Raw genomic sequence first — 19,285 nt, forward strand, 5'->3', positions numbered from 1 at the left:
ATTTGCCAATGGCATGCAAATCCTAGACAAGGTGCAGTAGTCTCTCTGTGCTAAGAATACTGGTAAATCATAGGCCATCCAGTGTCATTTTACTTAGTCATGTGAACTTAATATTCCTCAATTAGAGAGAATGACTAATACTTTCATTTAAAAACATGACACGCCATTTCAGCACTCAACCCATGTATGAGGTTAATTACTCCTTAAACTGCCATTCCATTATCAGCTTTCATTATCCTGCTGCACAAGAAAAAAGTGCATATAGTTTTTGTAACAAGTCCATGTCGGCTGCACATCAACATCTTCTTTGCACCTGGACCATATTCATATAGGCGCCCAGGCTTTGAACTCCAGGAGCCTCAGCGCAAGACCGTACAGTGGTAAGCAGGGGAGGGTGGAAAGGAAGCTCAGCAGTGAGACATACGCTTGCGGTACTGCTCAATGAGAGGCACGAGGCACTGCGGAGAGCTGCTCTGCAGGAGAAAAGGATGCTCCAGGAGGTCTGTGGCGCTGGCACGCTCCAGTGGGTCTCGAGTCAGCATGCGGTCCAGGAAGTCCTTTAGCATGGGTGACACCTAAGGAAAAAATTACCAAGTGGAAGCAGTTTATGCTTTAAGTTTTGTTTTAAATATTTCTCTTCTCATATGTTTAGTTTCATTTAGCTTCATTTGTTTGCTTAAAACCATTTTAATTAATAGTAAAATGTGTATGTTTCATTCTTCATATACTTTAAAGACAAAAATGTACTTTTATCCCGTTCTGTCATGTTTTTTTAATGTGTCATTTCAATATGTCACGTTCATCTTGCTCTTGACCTCTTAACTGCCAAAACCACTGCAATGTATTCCTACAAGCAACTGAGTTCTGATAAAAAACAGTAGAAATTAGGGTTACTGTGGTGTCCTAACCTCATCACCATACAAACTTTGTACTAGGGGTTTCCCTTAAGCCTCCTGTCTTTTTGAGGCCTGCAGAGAGTACTGTGTGGTGACAGTGTAAGTCTGTGAGTTTTTGAGTGGTATCACTGACTGGCAAACTATCAAAAAAGTTACACTGAACATAACAACAAAACTAAGGAAGTCTGCTAATCCAAATGGTCTTTCCCAAGGGTATTTTAGGACCTTGCAGTACATCTTGATAGAGCATATGAAATTCTATTCAACTTTCTATCCAACTCTTTTTTCAAAGACCAATTTAACAGATTTCACCATTTGGAAAGCAAAAGTCTGCAGTCATCTTATAAAAATCATTAAGTGTCTGGTGCTCAGGTGGTGCAGTGGTGAAACACGCTTGCACACTAGGGCTGACATTTTGAACTTGTCGGTTCGAAACTCAGCTCTTCCATCCGGCTGGGCTGGGCGCCTACATAAACAACGATTGGTTGTTGTTCATACAGGGTGGGAGCCGGATAGGGACTCCTCATAACTGAGGTAATTACGACTCTGCTGGCTGATTGATGGTGCCTGCACAGAGTCGAGGGACAATGCATTGATCAGGGTGTGTCTCTTTGTACACAAAGCTGATCCGCATAGGAACTTGCCTAGTGCAGGTGAAAAGATGCAGTCGGCTACTGCGTGTGTGTTCGTTTCGGCTCTCCTCGATCAGCGAGGGGATCGGCATCAGTAGAGAGGAAGCGTAATGCAATTGAGTAACTGGATACGATAAAAGTCAGGAGAAAAAAAAGGGGAGAGAATGCATAAACCAAAATATTTTCAAAAAATCATTAAGTGTAATGATCGCTACGCATGGCTGTGTAACAGCTTACACATATTAGGCAATTTGTTATGACTTGTGCACCATATGGTGTAAAGATTCTTTCCTGACTTTGTTCCCAAACTTTAAGATGAGAATGCTTCCATATATGCTACTTTATTATTTAATAGTTGTTTAATGGGCACCAAGATGAGCTTCTATGATTTCAGTTCCTCTCCACCAACCATATTTATTCAGCCAGCTCTTTTTATTTTACATTGTTATTTTAGTTTTTTTTTTCTTTCATTTCTTTTCGTAATGCTTTGACAATACTGTACTATAAACACACATGCTGATAAAGATTTGTTGGTAAATCAGAAGCACAGAGTAGATATCAGTCTCTTTAATACCTTAAAGAACCTAAAAACCTAAAAGAAGATTTCTGGAGGAGGATTTTTATATTTGGCTACTTTTATCTGTCTCTCAATGCATACCAGTCCCCCTTTCACTTCCAATGTCAAGCCACCACCATATTTAAGCAGGTGATGTGCAGTACCTGTTTTTCACCAGACTGTTCTACCCAAAGATTTACATTTGTACCAAAACACAGAATCTATGTTCTAATGTAGTCCTTTACATGGCATTTAGATATTGTTTTGCAGTGTAATTTGCTCGTATAGACCCAGGTGTATGCCTTTCCAAACTATGTGCAAATAATTCAAATTGCAACAGGTGGAGTTTCAGACACATTTCACAGATGATTTAAGCAAACATGATGCAGTCATGGAGTGCCAATCTGGAGTGCCAAAGGGTCTGGATACTTTTGTGAATAATGTTTTTATTTTGTCATTATGGCTAGTTAAATAGACACAATAAACTGTGCAAAAAGTCTGAGCAATTCCTGAATCCACTATACATCCCATTTCACAGTGGTGTTATTATTTACTTATGAAGCATCACACTAAGCAAATGTAATTGAAGGACATGTTAATCCACTGCTCCTCTGGAAAATCGTAACTGACCGATAAATTCCAATGTTCAGCACCATCTGCAGGTGAAGTGGTGGAACTGCATGTTTTACTGCTAGTATACTTTAATAATAAAAACTAATTCCTTAACCAGTAAATCAGGGACAATTAAATGCTCTTATTACACAATATATGGTTTTATGTAAGGGCAGTAGTGTATAATATTAGGAAGGGGGCTTTACTGTTTTAGTTATTTTACAAATAAGACATGTAACAATGCTGGAGGTTACTATTATATAATGTATAAATCATGACCAGTAATGAATGCATATAGCATGCTACAAAACTTAGACAGGCTGTGGCATGTAAAATAAACTTGACTGATATTAGGGAATCCAATATGTGTAAAGTAAACAATCCCCATATTACTACTTCACCACCACCAGCTTGAACCAGTAACTCAGTTCTGACTCTACAATGTCAGCAGAAATCAAGATTCGACAGACCAGGTAACATTTTTCCAATCTTCCAATCAATGTCTATTCACCTTAGAAATGTTGTGTGTTCTAAAATGCTTATATAAAATGCTTTATACGATGCTTTATTAAATCCAGCATATCAGCATTTTCTCATATAGTCAAACCAGCTCATCTGGAACCATTAACCATGAAACATTCAAAATCACTGATAACTTTTTCCATTCTGATGTTCGGTGTAAACATCAACTGTAGATGCTGCTGCTTCCTGAATAGCTAAAAAACTTTTTTAGGCAGGCATTCCCAATGAAGTGGTCAGTGAACATGTAAATACCTTTAACTAATTATTTTTTAAAATACAACCTACAATAAGTCATTTTTAATCAATATTTTGAGTACTTCATCATTATTTAATTATTTATTTAGGTTTTTGACTGCCCCCCTTTACTGATTTAGTGATTATTAGGCTTAAGTGACCAAACTATGATTCGTGTACAGTTTGATTTCCAGATGAATCCATATTTCTAATGTAAAAAGGTATCTGCATGATAGAATATATTTGATGCTTGACTTTGGACATTTTCACAAAGCCCATGGCAAGAATTAAAAACCAAACAAATACAAATCTCCTTTTAGAGTCCACTCTAATGCACTACTTTTAAGCACGCAAGCTGTTCTTAGAAGAGCTTCTAAATGCAAGGGAGGGCAAGTACAACTTTCTAAACCCACAGGCAACATGATTTACATATACATTTACATTTACGCCACTTGGCAGATGGTCTTGTCCAGAAAGTGCTTGATTGTCTATTTGAAACACAAATCCTTGTGCTAGTGCAAATTAGTCTGTATCTATGGATACCAGCAAATTTAGGCACTGTCAGGTACAGAAGTAAGTGCTAATACATAAGTGAAGAACAGAAGCAAATAAGTGTCTTCAGTGCAGCAGTGTTCATTCTAGTGCTTAACAAAGATAATTCCTGTGTTTTTAAAGAAAACAAATAACTAAGAACTGCATTTAACTACAGCTGGAAACTTCCCAATTTTTCAATGTTCGACTACAAGAATTTCCCAAATTTGACTACAATAATTTTCTATTATTACGGCTGCCCAGACTGTCAATGGTCGTAAAGGACAAAATCTTTACTTTTTTTTTACAGTTGAAATCATAAATTTACCTACACTTAGGTTAAGGTAATTACAACTCCTATATATCCCCTCCACAGATTCCATACTATACTGTGGTGTTTATTAGAATATCTACTATACCAAGTCTATTAGGATATCCCCACGTGTGTGTGTGTGTGTGTGTGTGTGTGTGTGTGTGTGTGTGTGTGTGTGTGTGTGTGTAAATGTGCACGTTTTTACCTGCTGAACGTTTCGTATAGTTGGGGCAGGCTCATCTCTCAGCCGCTTCATTGCAATCACAGGCGTTTCACTAAAGTAAGGAGGTTCTCCATCCACCATCTCCACCACCATGATGCCCATAGACCACACATCCACCTAGGATTCAAATTCACACCACAGCAAATTTACAAACAGTTCAAGTTTACACTGTGTCTATTCTAACATGTCTAGCGCCCTAACCACAAAAAGGATAGAGATATCCTTTTAAGTATACATTATTTAACTACTGACACTGGTTTGTGGACCAGCTTAGGTTTTTTTGGCGTTTCTTGGATAACATCTGCCCAGTTGGACAAACCTCCTCTTTGCATAAGGTGACAGTTAACAGAACACCAATAATGCACATAAATGTCACATTTATGCACAGTCATAGACAATTTAGTGTCCAATTCACCTCAACTGCATGTCTTTGGACTGTGGGAGGAAACCAGAGCTCCCGAAGGAAAACCACGCAGACACAGGGAGAACATGCAAACTCCACACAGAAAGGACACGGACCGCCCTGCCTGGGGACTGAACCCAGGACCGTGCTGCCCCAGGCACTTGTTTGTATACTGTGAATCTACAGTATATAGTGTGTACTATTATTTTTGATGTATGTAAAAAGCTACTGAGGCCTTAATTTCCTTCGGGATTAATAAAGTATCTATCTATCAATCTATTTATCTATTTATCTATCCATCTAATCATTCATTTACAGAAAAACATCAGCTGCACAGATTATTGAAATTCCAGAACGGTCATCATTCATAATTAATTTAACTTTTTAACTGTATTTATTATTACCTCTGTCCCATATGGCGACTTTGAAATAACTTCAGGGGCCATCCAATATGGAGTCCCCACCAGTGACTTCCTCTTAGGAATATCTTTGCTGATCTGGGCACAAAACCCAAAGTCTGACAGTTTGATCTGTATAGGAAAGAAAAACATCGTTATAGTTTACTTCAACTACACTGTATAATCAATGTCACTTCTTTCAAATGGTGCATTTCTCATACAGCATCTAAAGCATGTAAAGCGCACTGAAAAAAGGGGGGGGGGGGGGGGGGGGCAGAAAGGTGGCACTTACTCTTCCATCCAGAGACAGCAGGATGGAGTCACTTTTTATATCTCGATGGACGACGCCTTGTGAGTGAAGGTAAGCCAGGGCCTGTAGGACAGCCTCACATACTGTAGCAATCTGTTCCTCACTTAACCTGTACAATCACAAAAAGTTAAAATACGTACATCCACTGATCCTACATCAGCTTTATTGTCTTTTTTATTATCAGTGCTTACAAAGTCTCAAACTGGTCAGCAGGCAGGTGGCTAAGTGTTTTATACCTCCAGATGTATTAAGTAAATATTTTAATCTTAGAAGAAATACTGCACTGTATGAAAGGGTGACTTGACATCTGATTGTGGGTGTCACAGAAAGTTTACTGAACGTAAATCAATTTTAGAATAATAAATATACCAGGGTCCAGTGGACTTGGGTTTGAACCTGGGTTTTTTTCAGGGTAATCGGATTTCCACCCAAGTGTGTGTGTGTGTGTGTGATGAGTGGATGGCTGAGTGTGTGTTACAATGAACTGCCATCCTGTCAAGGTTGTCTTTCCACCTTGGAGTAGGTGTTTCAGGGTGGTGCAAGACCTGCTAGAATCCTGATTAGGATGAAAGAGTTACTAAGGTGGAATAAATAAAAAAATGAATAATCATACTGATTTTGTTTTACATTGGAAATTACTGTTTTGGGAGACTTATATACAGACATATAGGGACATTTATCTAAAGCATTTTCTGGAACGTTTAAATACCACGTCACTTTTATGAAATGTAACATCTAAGATTTGTTTTCAGAACAGATTTTCATTAGCGTGGTATTCGTCACATATTGCAGAAATTGAGACAGCATTATACTGCCCCCGTGTGGCTGAAACACGCTGCTACAATGGGAAGAAAATTAGGATTAAATTTGTTTTATTCATTCATTCATTGTATGTTTTACCATCGCTTTATCTTGGTCAGAGTCACGGTGGGTCCAATTCATTGGGTGAAAGGTAGAAAATAACCCAGACAAGTAGGCCGCCAGTCCATCACAGGGCAGACACACACAAGGGCCAACGGGGACCGCCCGAAACCAAGGCCCGTCTTGCTGTGGGGCGACAGCGCTACCCTCTGTGCCATCATGCCACCCTTGTTAAACATTTCATATTTACATATTTGAAATGTATTTTATTAAATCAAGTCAATCAATACTTTTTAGATCCTTTTTCATGATAGGTAAACTTTGGAATCACTGTTTTAAATCACCCTAGGGGTTTCCTGAGATACAAATGGTATGACTGAACTGTTAATATAGAGAGCTAGGCATACAAATCTTTTTTTTTTATTAATAAAAATTTTCTTTAGCATTGATAATACATTAGGCTTAAGCTATTAATTTAATTTGAAGTTAATGTCATATTTCTGATATCTGCTATGAAAGGTTCTGCATGTGGTGGAAAATGATATTTTATTATAATACTAACAACATTTTAAAACTAATATTTTACTTTTCATGAATGCATAGAATATGGTGCAGAAAGTGAGGTTGTTGTAAGGTGAAATTTTAATGTCCAAAAAAAGGTTAATGTAATTACTTATATGTTACTGAAGCAGTTAAAGAGATTGGGTTAATAAAGTGGATAATGCATCTATTGACTTTAACCTAGTGCTGGTATACCTGGTTTCAGACACAATGTTAGTGAGAGCTCCTCCCTGAAGATATTCCATAATGACCCAAAGCTCCTCTTCCACCAGTGCACTCTTAAACATCTCTACCACGTTCCTGTGCTGGTAGTCCCGCATGATCACCACCTACAAATTCACACACACACACACACACACACTTAGACACTGTGTACACATAAACAGATCAGCCACAACATTAAAACCACCTCCTTGTTTCTACACTCACTGTCCATGTTATCAGCTCCACTCACCATATAGAAGCACTTTGTAGTTCTACAATTACTGACTGTTGTCCATCTCAAGTTGCAAGAGAGCGCAAGAGAGAGAGAGCAAGAAAGAGAGAGAGAGTTCTATATAAGAATGGTTTACCTCATTGAAAAGCAGCTCTCGTCGCTGCTGCCTCCTCAGGTCCATCATTTTAACTGCCACCAGCCGGCCGCTGTGCTTTTCCCGTGCAATACACACCACCCCCGTGGAACCCTCGCCAATCTTCACAAAGTTCTCCAGATAGGAACGTGGGTCACCCTTGTCCACCACCATCTGTAGCGCTGCCTTAAACTGTTCATGAGTGACCTTGGGTGGGTCAGGTGGAGGTCGAGGTGAAAGGTGCTGCTGTGGCCTGAATGCAGGAGAATATGTTCCTGCCGGGCTGGTGGCCAGTGAACCGGTGGGTGAAGGCCGGGGCTGGGATGGGCTGTCCTGTCTTGGGTAGAAGCCTGGATTGGGACAACCTGAGTGTCTTAGGAAGGGATCGGGTCCTGTGGGTCGATAGCTAATGTTGGGTGAGAGGCCGATTGTGTAGCTGGAGGATGAGCGCACGGCCCTGTGCGGCCTGGTGGCACTTACAAGGGGACTGCTGGCTCCGCTGTGATAGAAGCCTGGCTGAGGCCTAAGGACAGTGTCTGCCTGTAACTTAAAAAAATAAATAAATAAAAATCAAGATGGCTGCTATTCTAGTGCCAAAGTACTCTATTGCTAATCAAAATTGCCATCCCTTCATTTATTGCCATGGAAGAATAAAAGCCGCCGTTCTATCAATCATAACCATCCTGCTGCACCTACTTAAAGCATTTACTCCCAGGAGCACAAGCCATTCTAAAAATAGCTTCTCACACCACAGGAATACTGCAGGTCTAAGTGCTTTACATCAGTTTTATCACCTCAGGATATCATCTAAATTCATTACACAAGCTTCACAGATCTGGAAGTGTGCCAACACACTTTATCTGCAGTGTTTGTGCTACCAGCAAAACACTGCAGGGCTAAAATTAAAACCTGATACAGCTTATAAAATCTAAGAATTACATCTCAGACCAAACCACTGCTATTTATAACACTTTGCTTCATGTGCCCAGCCTGCAAAAAACACTTTTTGGAATAAAAGAAAATGTATATCACTCTATGAGGAAAAGTGCATAACACACCAACACTGTAATTCCCAGGTTAACTGTGAAGAATGGTGAAAGGTGCATTATGGTTTTGGTTTACTTTACTGCATTAGGGCTGAGTTAATTATTCCAACAACAGAGTGATTTAAAAAATACATTCATAATCATAGGAATAGAAGAGTAGAAAAGATGTACCCCTAAGGGTCCCACTCAATCAACAAGAAAAGCTACATTTAGGTACTTTTATTTCTGAGTGTTGTGCAGTCCCACCTACTTCCCAGTGATACATTTGTAATGGACAGTTGCATGTTATTATGTTATGACACAATTGCATGAAGCTTAGTGGTACAACCAAGCAATAAAGAGTTTTTCCTAAGACGGTTCTTCTATGTGATGAAAATGATTTTGAAGTCAGTTTGTGCACAGACGTAGGGTAGCATACACCGATCAGCCATAACATTAAAACCACCTCCTTGTTTCTACACTCACTGTCCATTTTATCAGCTCCACTTACCATATAGAAGCACTTTGTAGTTCTACAATTACTGACTGTAGTCCATCTGTTTATCTACATACTTTTTTAGCCTGCTTTCACCCTGTTCTTCAGTGGTCAGGACTTTGGTCAGGATATATCCAGCCAACAGCGCCCTGTGGGCAGCGTCCTGTGACCACTGATGAAGGTCTAGAAGATGACCAACTCAAACAGCAGCAATAGATGAGCGATCATCTCTGACTTTACATCTACAAGGTGGACCAACTAGGTAGGAGTGGACAGTGAGTGGACACGGTATTTAAAAAGTCCAGCAGCGCTGCTATGTCTGATCCACTCATACCAGCACAACACACAATAACACACCACCACCATGTCATTGTCACTGCAGTGCTGAGAATGATCCACCACCTAAATAATATCTGCTCTGTGGTGGTCCTGTGGGGGTCCTGACCACTGAAGAACAGGGTGAAAGCAGGCTATGTAGAAAAACAGATGGACTACAGTCAGTAATTATAGAACCTCAAAGTGCTTCTCTATGGTAAGTGGAGCTGATAAAATGGACAGTGAGTGTAGAAACAAGGAGGTGGTTTAATGTTATGGCTGATCAGTGTATATCTATCTATCTATCTCACTATAACTGAGATCTGGGGTTCAAGTCTCAGTGGTGCTATTGGATGGCCGGGTGTCTAAACAGATATGTTTGGCCTGGGTGGGATGGCCGAACAGATCTGCCGTCTATCCATTGAGAGGTGCTCTTATTAAAATAAGGAGGGTTGCATGACGAAGGGCATCTGGCATAAAAATTTGCCAAATCAATTACACAGACCAGAATGATCTGCTGTGGCCATGCTATCATGATTGACTATACAAGGAGTATCACCGAAAGGGTCAGCTGTCAAGCAAGGATGGGATAAAATCTGTCATTTTGTAAAAAGAAAAACTGTGTGAGCAATATTTTACAAACAATGTTATCCCACACAAAAGTGCCTAATCTAAATTTCATAACATTAATAAAACATAAAAGAAAACAAAAATCTATGTACTTAAAGGGCCAGGCTAAGAAAGAATTTTGAATGCCTGTGACAATGGATCCTTTGATGGCACTGCATTAAAGACTGACTTGTTAACACATGGGCTCAGGAAAACTTTGAAAAACCTGATAGCTTGTTGTTGCATCTACAAAGTCTCTACAAGTTAAAACTGAAGACAATACTCTAAAGAGTGAACAAAAACACAAATGACCATGTCTCCAATCTACTTCTGCATACTGCCATCCTTATCACTGAGATGGCAGCTGAGCTGTAGGGAGACTAGCGTGACTCTCAGTATGTAATAAAGCTCTCACTGCTGGCCAGTAAATAAGAAGCAGTTGGATATAACTGCATAAATGTAAGAGGGAGTAAGCGTAATCTCTAGCAAGGGTGGGGTGGTGAAAGCGACAAAGGATTGCAGTGGGCATGGTGAACTGGAGATTACTAGATTGGGAAATGAAGGGGGTGTTCTAGTATGCAAAGCAAAAACCATATATCAATAACATCCAGGAATGGCGACAGGTCTGACAGGTCCACCTTTAAATTGTTGTTTGAAATAAATGATGTTGTGTTCTCTAGGCCAAAGAGGAAAAGGACCTCCAGTTGTTAAAAAGCCACAACCTGTCATAGCAGTGTGGTAATGCCAATGGCACAATTAAAGCTGAAGGGTATACGTACAAATTTTGGCACAACATATGCTGACATTTAATCTTTTTTAGGAATGCTCCTGCTTGTTTTAGCTTAACAATGGCAAGCCAAATTCTGCATGTGTTGCAACAGTGTGGCTTTTCAACAAGAAACTGCAGGTACTAGACTGGCCTGCCTGTGGCCCAGATCTGTCTCCCACTGAAAACGTGTGGTGCATTATGAAGGGGAATACACCAGTCAGGCATAACATCATGACCATCTTCCTATTGTGTTGGTCCCCCTTTTGCTGCCAAAACAGCACTGCAACTGCGATGCACTGTGTATTCTGACACCTTTCTATCAGAACCAGCATTAACTTCTTCAGCAATTTAAGCTACAGTAGCTCGTCTGTTGGATCGGACCACACGGACCAGCCTTTACTCCCCACTTTACTCCCATGACCCTGTCGTCGGTTTACCACTGTTTCTTCTTTGGACCGCTTTTGACAGATACTGACCACTGCAGACCGGGAACACCCCACAAGAGCTGCAGTTTTGGAGATGCTCTGACCCAATTGTCTAGCCCTCACAATTTGGCCCTCGTCAAACTCGCTCTAATCCTTACGCTTGCCCATTTTTCCTGCTTCTAACACATCAACTTTGAGGATAAAATGTTCACTTGCTGCCTAATTTATCCCACCCACTAACAAGTGCCGTGGTGAAGAGATAATCAGTGTCATAATTCACCTAATGTTATGCCTGGTCACTGTATATGACAATGGAGACCCCAGACTGTTACGGAGCTGTGTTATATCAAGCAAGAATTGGTAAAAATCCATTTAATCAATCAAATCTAAACGATTTCCAACTTCTCAGTTCCCAAATAAGCACAGAATGTTGTTAAAAGGAAAGGTGTTGTAGCACAGTGGTAATAATAACCCCCGTCCCAACTTTTTTGGGACGTGTTATAGCCATTGTGGTTCCATTAACTTTTCGTACTTGTATTGAATCTTATCATTTATAATTATTTGCATATTATCTTTCTATGTAACAATTGTAAGTAATTTTAGAAGCAGTTGGCAGCCTAAAGTACTGAAACAGTATTTGGAAGGTTGCGGGTACCAGCTTGCCACAGTTGGACCCTTGAGCAAGACCTTTACCCATCAGTTGCTTACACTGCATACTGCTCCAGTGTAGAGGAGTTAAATTATACTAGAAATCTGGCAACACTGACCTCTGTGTCTGTCTTATTAGACTGTATAATTTGTGGTTTTAAAGTTTCATCCGTTTATTACAGGAATCCAACATCAGCCTCTAGGCGTCCATTACAAATACAGTTAAATTTTTTGTTCTTCTCATTGCCCATGGCAATTACTCATATGCTACTGGCTGCAGTAGAGCAAACAATTTCATGCATCATAAAGTAACTTACCTTAAGGTCATAGGAGGAGTATGGTCTACCTGGACTGTTCTGTGGATGAACCATTAGCCTGTCAGCAGTTCTCAGATCATTGCAGAACCCTCCAGTCTCTCTTTGACCCTGATGCATGGGCATAGTTGGACTATAGAAGCAAGTGAAAGGCCTGGGGTTGTGAGTCAGCACGATTGGAAACTCCCTTCTCATCATTAATCTCTCATTAGGGCTTCCCAAATCTACACCTACATACACTGGCCTGGGTGGCACAGGGATTGGCGGTGGAGGAGGTAAAACTGGTGGAGCGGGACGTCTTTCCACAGAGTTAATATTCACCTCATACGTGGATTCAGCTCTAGGGAGCACACCATTGGGTTCCAGGGTGATGCTTTTTTTCATCCCCATGTAAGGTGTCCCACTTTCACTGTGAATGTTTCTTGCATGGTCCCTCCATTGGGCATCTGGGTCGAGCTCTGTGTGCTCCAGGTCCTCGTACTGGTAGCCCTCACCTTCCATCACCTCACCAAGGCGGCCCAAAGATTGCGCTCTCTTGCGGGCCGAGGGGCTGCTCTTGCGCAGCGAGTTGGAGCTGGTCACTGACAGGCGGCTCATATCCGATAGCATGGCTGAGATGTAGTCGCCATGCCCAACGAAGCTTCCTCGCACAATTGTCTGAGACAAAGAGAGAGACAGAGAGACATTTTGATTAATGGCAACAAGGCAGTAAAAATTCCAGTGGGGATGCCAGGTTGTCACTGCTGGGCTCTTGAGCAAGGCCCTTAACCCTCAATTGCTCAGACAGTCACAGTACTGTAAGGATAAAAGCGTCTGCTAAATGCAGAAAATGTAAATATATGTAGATCCCTGTTTACGACAGAACTTCCCCATCACACCACACCCAACCCTTATGTTACAGCCTAACCCTAGATGGGTTGTAACAAGAGAAAAGGGGGGTTTGCCTTATAGGGACATAAGCTCTAGCACAACACATGACCACAAAAGAAGCATAAAAAGATAGGTAAATAGAAAAGGATAAAAGCTGAGTTACTATTCATGCCAGCTACTCGATCCACCCGCCAGTGGCAACCCAACTTTTCTTATAAGACCAAACACAGGGTCTATAAATCAGGCTGACGCTATCTGCATCCAGGATGGATATCGCATGGCAGCCCACTGCAACCCACTTGCTAGTGCATAATGTCATGGCAGCCAATCTGTACTGCAGTGTTATGCAGTCAGATAACATTGCAGAAACACACAACACTATGTTTAAAGGAATGTCACTGCATGCCAATATCCAACTCAGCACTGCAACTGTAACACATGGTAAAGTGGTGGAGGAAGCATCATGGTTTAAAACTGCTTTGGTCCTTTATGACTTAGACAGCATGCATTTGTTTATAATAAAAGGAATACAAAATTGTATCACACATTACGTTTTACAACACATGTACTTGTAATGGCCCTTTACATAAATACATTAAATGATGCAACTGACATGTACCTGTAAGAAATCATAGAATTATAATGAAACTAATACCATTTTGTGGAAATCAATAGAATAAAAATGAAGTAAGGTTTTTACTATTCAATAATGTTCATGATTTTATTTATCCATTTATTCCAAAGCTAAAATCACCAACATACAGGAAAAATAAACATTTATTACTTATGCAATGTTTGATTACTGCATGTTTGAAAAGCTTTCACATTAGAGACAAGGGGAAATCTGGCTTGTTCAGGCTCCAGTGCTTTGTGGTCTTCCCTTTGCTTAGAGTTGCAGTTTTTAGTTCTGAAGCTGGTGAAAGGTTGCTTGGATCATTATTAATTACCAGCAGGGAGTAATAAATCATTGTTGCCCTCCAAGCAATTCTGTCCTTCAGCGTATACATACAAGGAATATGATTATAGATAAAAACACACTATTACATAAGGATGCTCAATATTCACCACTGTAACTGATTTTTTTACAGAATAGAAATGCTATGATGACATTAAAGGCAAAGATACCTACCTTCTTTGGTTTTAGTTCCACTGGTGTTATTCTGGAGGGGTCCACCATGGGTTTGGGTCTTTTCAGGTTCTCTATAAGACTCTGCCATTGTGTTGGTAGACCAACAAAGATCCCAAGCTTGGTGTCATAGGAGGTATGGACTCTGTGTTCAAAGTTCTTTGGTGCAGAGATTTCTGGCCTCTTCTTTTTCTTTTTGCGGAACATTGTTAGGTCGTGGATTGGCAACCTGCTAACAAAAGAAAGATAGAAGAGATACATGAATTAAAATAATACAATGTTATAATGGTTAAAGTTGTTACTTCAGTTGCTGAAGACTTGTGAAGATTTGTGTCTCAATTTGATTCTTTGTATGGGTAGCACTGTCGCCTCACAGCAAGAAGGTCCTGGGTTCGATCCTCAAGTGGGGCGATCCGGGTCCTTTCTGTGTGGAGTTTTCATGTTCTCCCCGTGTCTGTGTGGGTTTCCTCTGGGTGCTCCGGTTTCCTCCCACAGTCCAAAGACATGCAAGAGAGATAAATTGGAGATTCTAAATCGTCCATGACTGTGTTCAACACAACCTTGTGTGAACTGATGAACCTTGTGTAAGGAGTAAATGGTTTCTGCCTCAGGGTTAAGAGTGCATTAGTAGGATGCAAAGAAGCCAACCTTTTCTAATAGTGAATGTCAGATAGCAATTGCAGGCTGATTTTTACTCTGACCTCCAGGAAAATTGAGAGTTTTTTATTTTTTCTCATTAAGACTTGTACCAGCTAAAATGACTAAGTGACCTTCAGCTATGTTTTTGTTTTAGTGCTATTTTGTGAGGACCTATCAAAGAAACATCAGCTTCTTCACACTTTATATATGTAAATGAAGATAATGGGTACATTTGGATTGCAGTTAATGTATTTTCTTTTTTAATGTTCTATCAAAACATTACATTAATTTTAAGATGGAACAGGACCAACGTTTGCTTTTAAACACATGTAATCCTGACATAAAAATCCTAAATGGTCCGTGGAGGTATATTAATAAATTCTTTTAGTTCTTTTCAGGATAACTGAGGTACGTATTTATTTTACAGTTTGCACTCTAAGGCTACCCATATAGGTTCATCATGTTTAAATCGAATGATTGAGGATGCTGTGAAAGATGATTAACCCCTATGTTTTAAGCATTGTGTAAAATGGCATAACAATGGAATCAAGCAACAGCAGACTCCTGTTAAATTAGTTTATATTTTGTTGCCGTTATATGATCATAAAAAGCCAGATTGGTATCAGACATTGTGGGTTGATGGCATCCTTTGGTCTCATGAGAAGTAAATGATTGCAGCCTTGCTGGGAGTTTACTAGACACAAATGTGGTATCTGAGGTGGGATGGTTCGGATAGGGTTTCCTTATCATTGCTACTGCAACAGCAACTCCTGCGAACTGGGTCGAGGTGATATAGTGAAGCTAAACAATCAATAAAAGTCCCGCTCTCTCTCTCTCTGTTCAGTGAGAATCCACTGCTGGTTGGTATAAAGAAGTGCTCATGTGTTGGAGTTTGTGGGGGCTAGTCTGTTGAGTGTCCCTGTGTTCTTGGCAGTGAGTTTCAACTTTTGACCACAATGTTTTTACTAATAATGTTTGTCCAATTTTGACATACTCTGTCATGAAGCTTTTTAAATAAATTTTTTAGCATTTTTTTCTTTTTCCATCTAATTTAGTCAAGCCCAATTCCCCAATTGTAAATTTCTCTGCCATTGCAGACCCCAACGCTGAGTAAGCAGAGTATCAGTATCGTCAAGTCTCACAGAGAGCAGTATAACATTTGCACTACTACTGTGAATGAACCATCCCTCATGTTGGTTCCTTGACCAACCAGCAGAGGCTAACATTGCAGCAGCAATGAAGAGCCCATTCAACCATAAACCCTTCAGACACAGCCAGCCACTCAAGTCTGTGTGGGCTCCCAGATAGTCAATAGCACAGCTCAGATTTGGACCCACTTTCGAGAGTTTGCGACTTTACTGAATGACACATTGCAAGTTGTATTGTGATGGTCTATGATTTATAAAAATGTCTACAAAAAAAGCTGGCACCTACATGTCTGGAAAGAGCTTGGAATTAGGATTAGACGATGTCAAACTAATTTCTAATTTTATCTCATGCTTATTCAGACAGATAGTTAGTATCCTTGGTGCAGAATCCACACTAACAAACCACAGATAATGAGCTGGACCCGTGACTAAACAGACAGACATGGCTATCCTTGCTGCCACTAAAGAGGGGAGACAGTGGCTACCCTGCAGATGATGCTGCATCTGTAATTGACTCTCTAGTTAAAGCCCTGAAGGCTGTCAGGTGCACGCAAGAATGAGCTTCAACTAACCCAAATCTAACCCTATACATCATTAGACAGCAAAATCTGTTTTATATACAGTGTATCACAAAAGTGAGTACACCCCTCACATTTCTGCAAATATTTCATTATATCTTTTCATGGGACAACACTATAGACATGAAACTTGGATATAACTTAGAGTAGTCAGTGTACAGCTTGTATAGCAGTGTAGATTTACTGTCTTCTGAAAATAACTCAACACACAGCCATTAATGTCTAAATGGCTGGCAACATAAGTGAGTACACCCCACAGTGAACATGTCCAAATTGTGCCCAAATGTGTCGTTGTCCCTCCCTGGTGTCATGTGTCAAGGTCCCAGGTGTAAATGGGGAGCAGGGCTGTTAAATTTGGTGTTTTGGGTACAATTCTCTCATACTGGCCACTGGATATTCAACATGGCACCTCATGGCAAAGAACTCTCTGAGGATGTGAGAAATAGAATTGTTGCTCTCCACAAAGATGGCCTGGTCTATAAGAAGATTGCTAACACCCTGAAACTGAGCTACAGCATGGTGGCCAAGGTCATACAGCGGTTTTCCAGGACAGGTTCCACTCGGAACAGGCTTCGCCAGGGTCGACCAAAGAAGTTGAGTCCACGTGTTCGGCGTCATATCCAGAGGTTGGCTTTAAAAAATAGACACATGAGTGCTGCCAGCATTGCTGCAGAGGTTGAAGATGTGGGAGGTCAGCCTGTCAGTGCTCAGACCATACGCCGCACACTGCATCAACTCGGTCTGCATGGTCGTCATCCCAGAAGGAAGCTGACGCACAAGAAAGCCCGCAAACAGTTTGCTGAAGACAAGCAGTCCAAGAACATGGATTACTGGAATGCCCTGTGGTCTGACGAGACCAAGATAAACTTGTTTGGCTCAGATGGTGTCCAGCATGTGTGGCGGCGCCCTGGTGAGAAGTACCAAGACAACTGTATCTTGCCTACAGTCAAGCATGGTGGTGGTAGCATCATGGTCTTGGGCTGCATGAGTGTTGCTGGCACTGGGGAGCTGCAGTTCATTGAGGGAAACATGAATTCCAACATGTACTGTGACATTCTGAAACAGAGCATGATCCCCTCCCTTCGAAAACTGGGCCTCATGGCAGTTTTCCAACAGGATAACGACCCCAAACACAACCTCCAAGATGACAACTGCCTTGCTGAGGAAGCTGAAGGTAAAGGTGATGGACTAAACCCAATTGAGCACCTGTGGCGCATCCTCAAGTGGAAGGTGGAGGAGTTCAAGGTGTCTAACATCCACCAGCTCCGTGATGTCATCATGGAGGAGTGGTAGAGGATTCCAGTAGCAACCTGTGCAGCTCTGGTGAATTCCATGCCCAGGAGGGTTAAGGCAGTGCTGGATAATAATGGTGGTCACACAAAATATTGACACTTTGGGCAAAATTTGGACATGTTCACTGTGGGGTGTACTCACTTATGTTGCCAGCTATTTAGACATTAATGGCTGTGTGTTGAGTTATTTTCAGAAGACAGTAAATCTACACTGCTATACAAGCTGTACACTGACTACTCTAAGTTATATCCAAGTTTCATGTCTATAGTGTTGTCCCATGAAAAGATATAATGAAATATTTGCAGAAATGTGAGGGGTGTACTCACTTTTGTGATACACTGTATATTAAGTATCAAGTGTCCAGCACATCCACAAGAGCAAACCTAATTTAATAAGAGAATAATATGCTAATATAAGTGTTGCATGAGCACATGACTTGGTGCTGTCTAAATGTACACACTGCGGAGCAGAAAAAAATGAATCACATCAGACAGGGACATGATGGCATGGGGTTATTCACAGAGAGAGGTGGGGGTTGGGTAAAAGCAAAAGCAAAAGCATGCACATGACATATTTTTTTCTTACAACGACCTTTCCATGGATAGATCAAAAATAAAACCATTATACTTCACAGAGCGTAAAAGAACAACAGCCAAACGTTATATTTGACACAATAACATCCCTATACAAACAGCTGCAGATGCCATACAAAAAACCCAGAAAACTAATAAAAAAAATTGTAACTATGACAAGTTTGGACACCATTCCAGTTGTGTCATAGTTATTAGGCCTTAAATGACTCACTAGAACTTTTATAACACACTCATGGGCTCCTCTCTAAGCAGCTGACTGGAAAATAAATAAATAACTGATGCCTACATAGCAAAGAAAGGCAACTCTGTCTGAAGTGGAATTAAGAAAAGGCAAAAATTGTGAAGGACAGAGCAAGAACCGAAAGATCAAGATTCTGATAATTTGGTTTTAATTACCACTTAGTAGAGTGCACAAACCCTTGCTACCTACATAGTTTTTATCATGCATAAAATTATTTACCATTTTCCATTAACTTACACAAGGTTGGCTAGTTGTGGAGGCTTTGTATAGTTTACAGACCTCCAGACATTTTTTAACTTGGAAAATGTGGATTTTTTTGCTTTACAATTCTCAAAGTACCTTAATACTAGAATATTAATGCATTATAGTATTATAATATTATCACAGAGTTATAACTAGTACTTTAACTGTAATTTACATACTAATTTTTTATAAAGGCAATAAAGTGAATGATTAAAAGGGAACGCACTTGATTACTGCAATTTTCTTGGAAGCTCATTTTGGTATTTGTATTTATTTATTTTTTGTGTGAAGTCTGATAACAGTACAAAGCACTACTCACTCATTTATTCACA

The 19,285-nt window shown here is 40.4% G+C and overlaps 1 protein-coding gene across 1 annotated transcript in view; it reads right to left on the reverse strand.

Moving 5' to 3' along the window:
- Positions 1-224: 224 nt before the first annotated feature.
- The window catches only part of LOC134325342 (serine/threonine-protein kinase PAK 4), a 31,551-nt gene continuing 12,490 nt past the window's right edge, over positions 225-19,285 (reverse strand). Inside the window, exons 2-9 of the mRNA XM_063007505.1 lie at positions 14,222-14,450; positions 12,226-12,879; positions 7,625-8,161; positions 7,248-7,381; positions 5,613-5,739; positions 5,327-5,452; positions 4,502-4,636; positions 225-575 (exon numbers count right to left, since the gene is read on the reverse strand). Of these exons, the coding sequence (XP_062863575.1) occupies positions 408-575; positions 4,502-4,636; positions 5,327-5,452; positions 5,613-5,739; positions 7,248-7,381; positions 7,625-8,161; positions 12,226-12,879; positions 14,222-14,425 (2,085 nt within the window). The 5' untranslated portion in view covers positions 14,426-14,450 and the 3' untranslated portion in view covers positions 225-407. The remainder of the gene's footprint in view (positions 576-4,501; positions 4,637-5,326; positions 5,453-5,612; positions 5,740-7,247; positions 7,382-7,624; positions 8,162-12,225; positions 12,880-14,221; positions 14,451-19,285) is intronic.

This window comes from Trichomycterus rosablanca, chromosome 13 (assembly GCF_030014385.1).
Source record: "Trichomycterus rosablanca isolate fTriRos1 chromosome 13, fTriRos1.hap1, whole genome shotgun sequence".
Taxonomy (NCBI): Eukaryota; Metazoa; Chordata; class Actinopteri; order Siluriformes; family Trichomycteridae; genus Trichomycterus; species Trichomycterus rosablanca.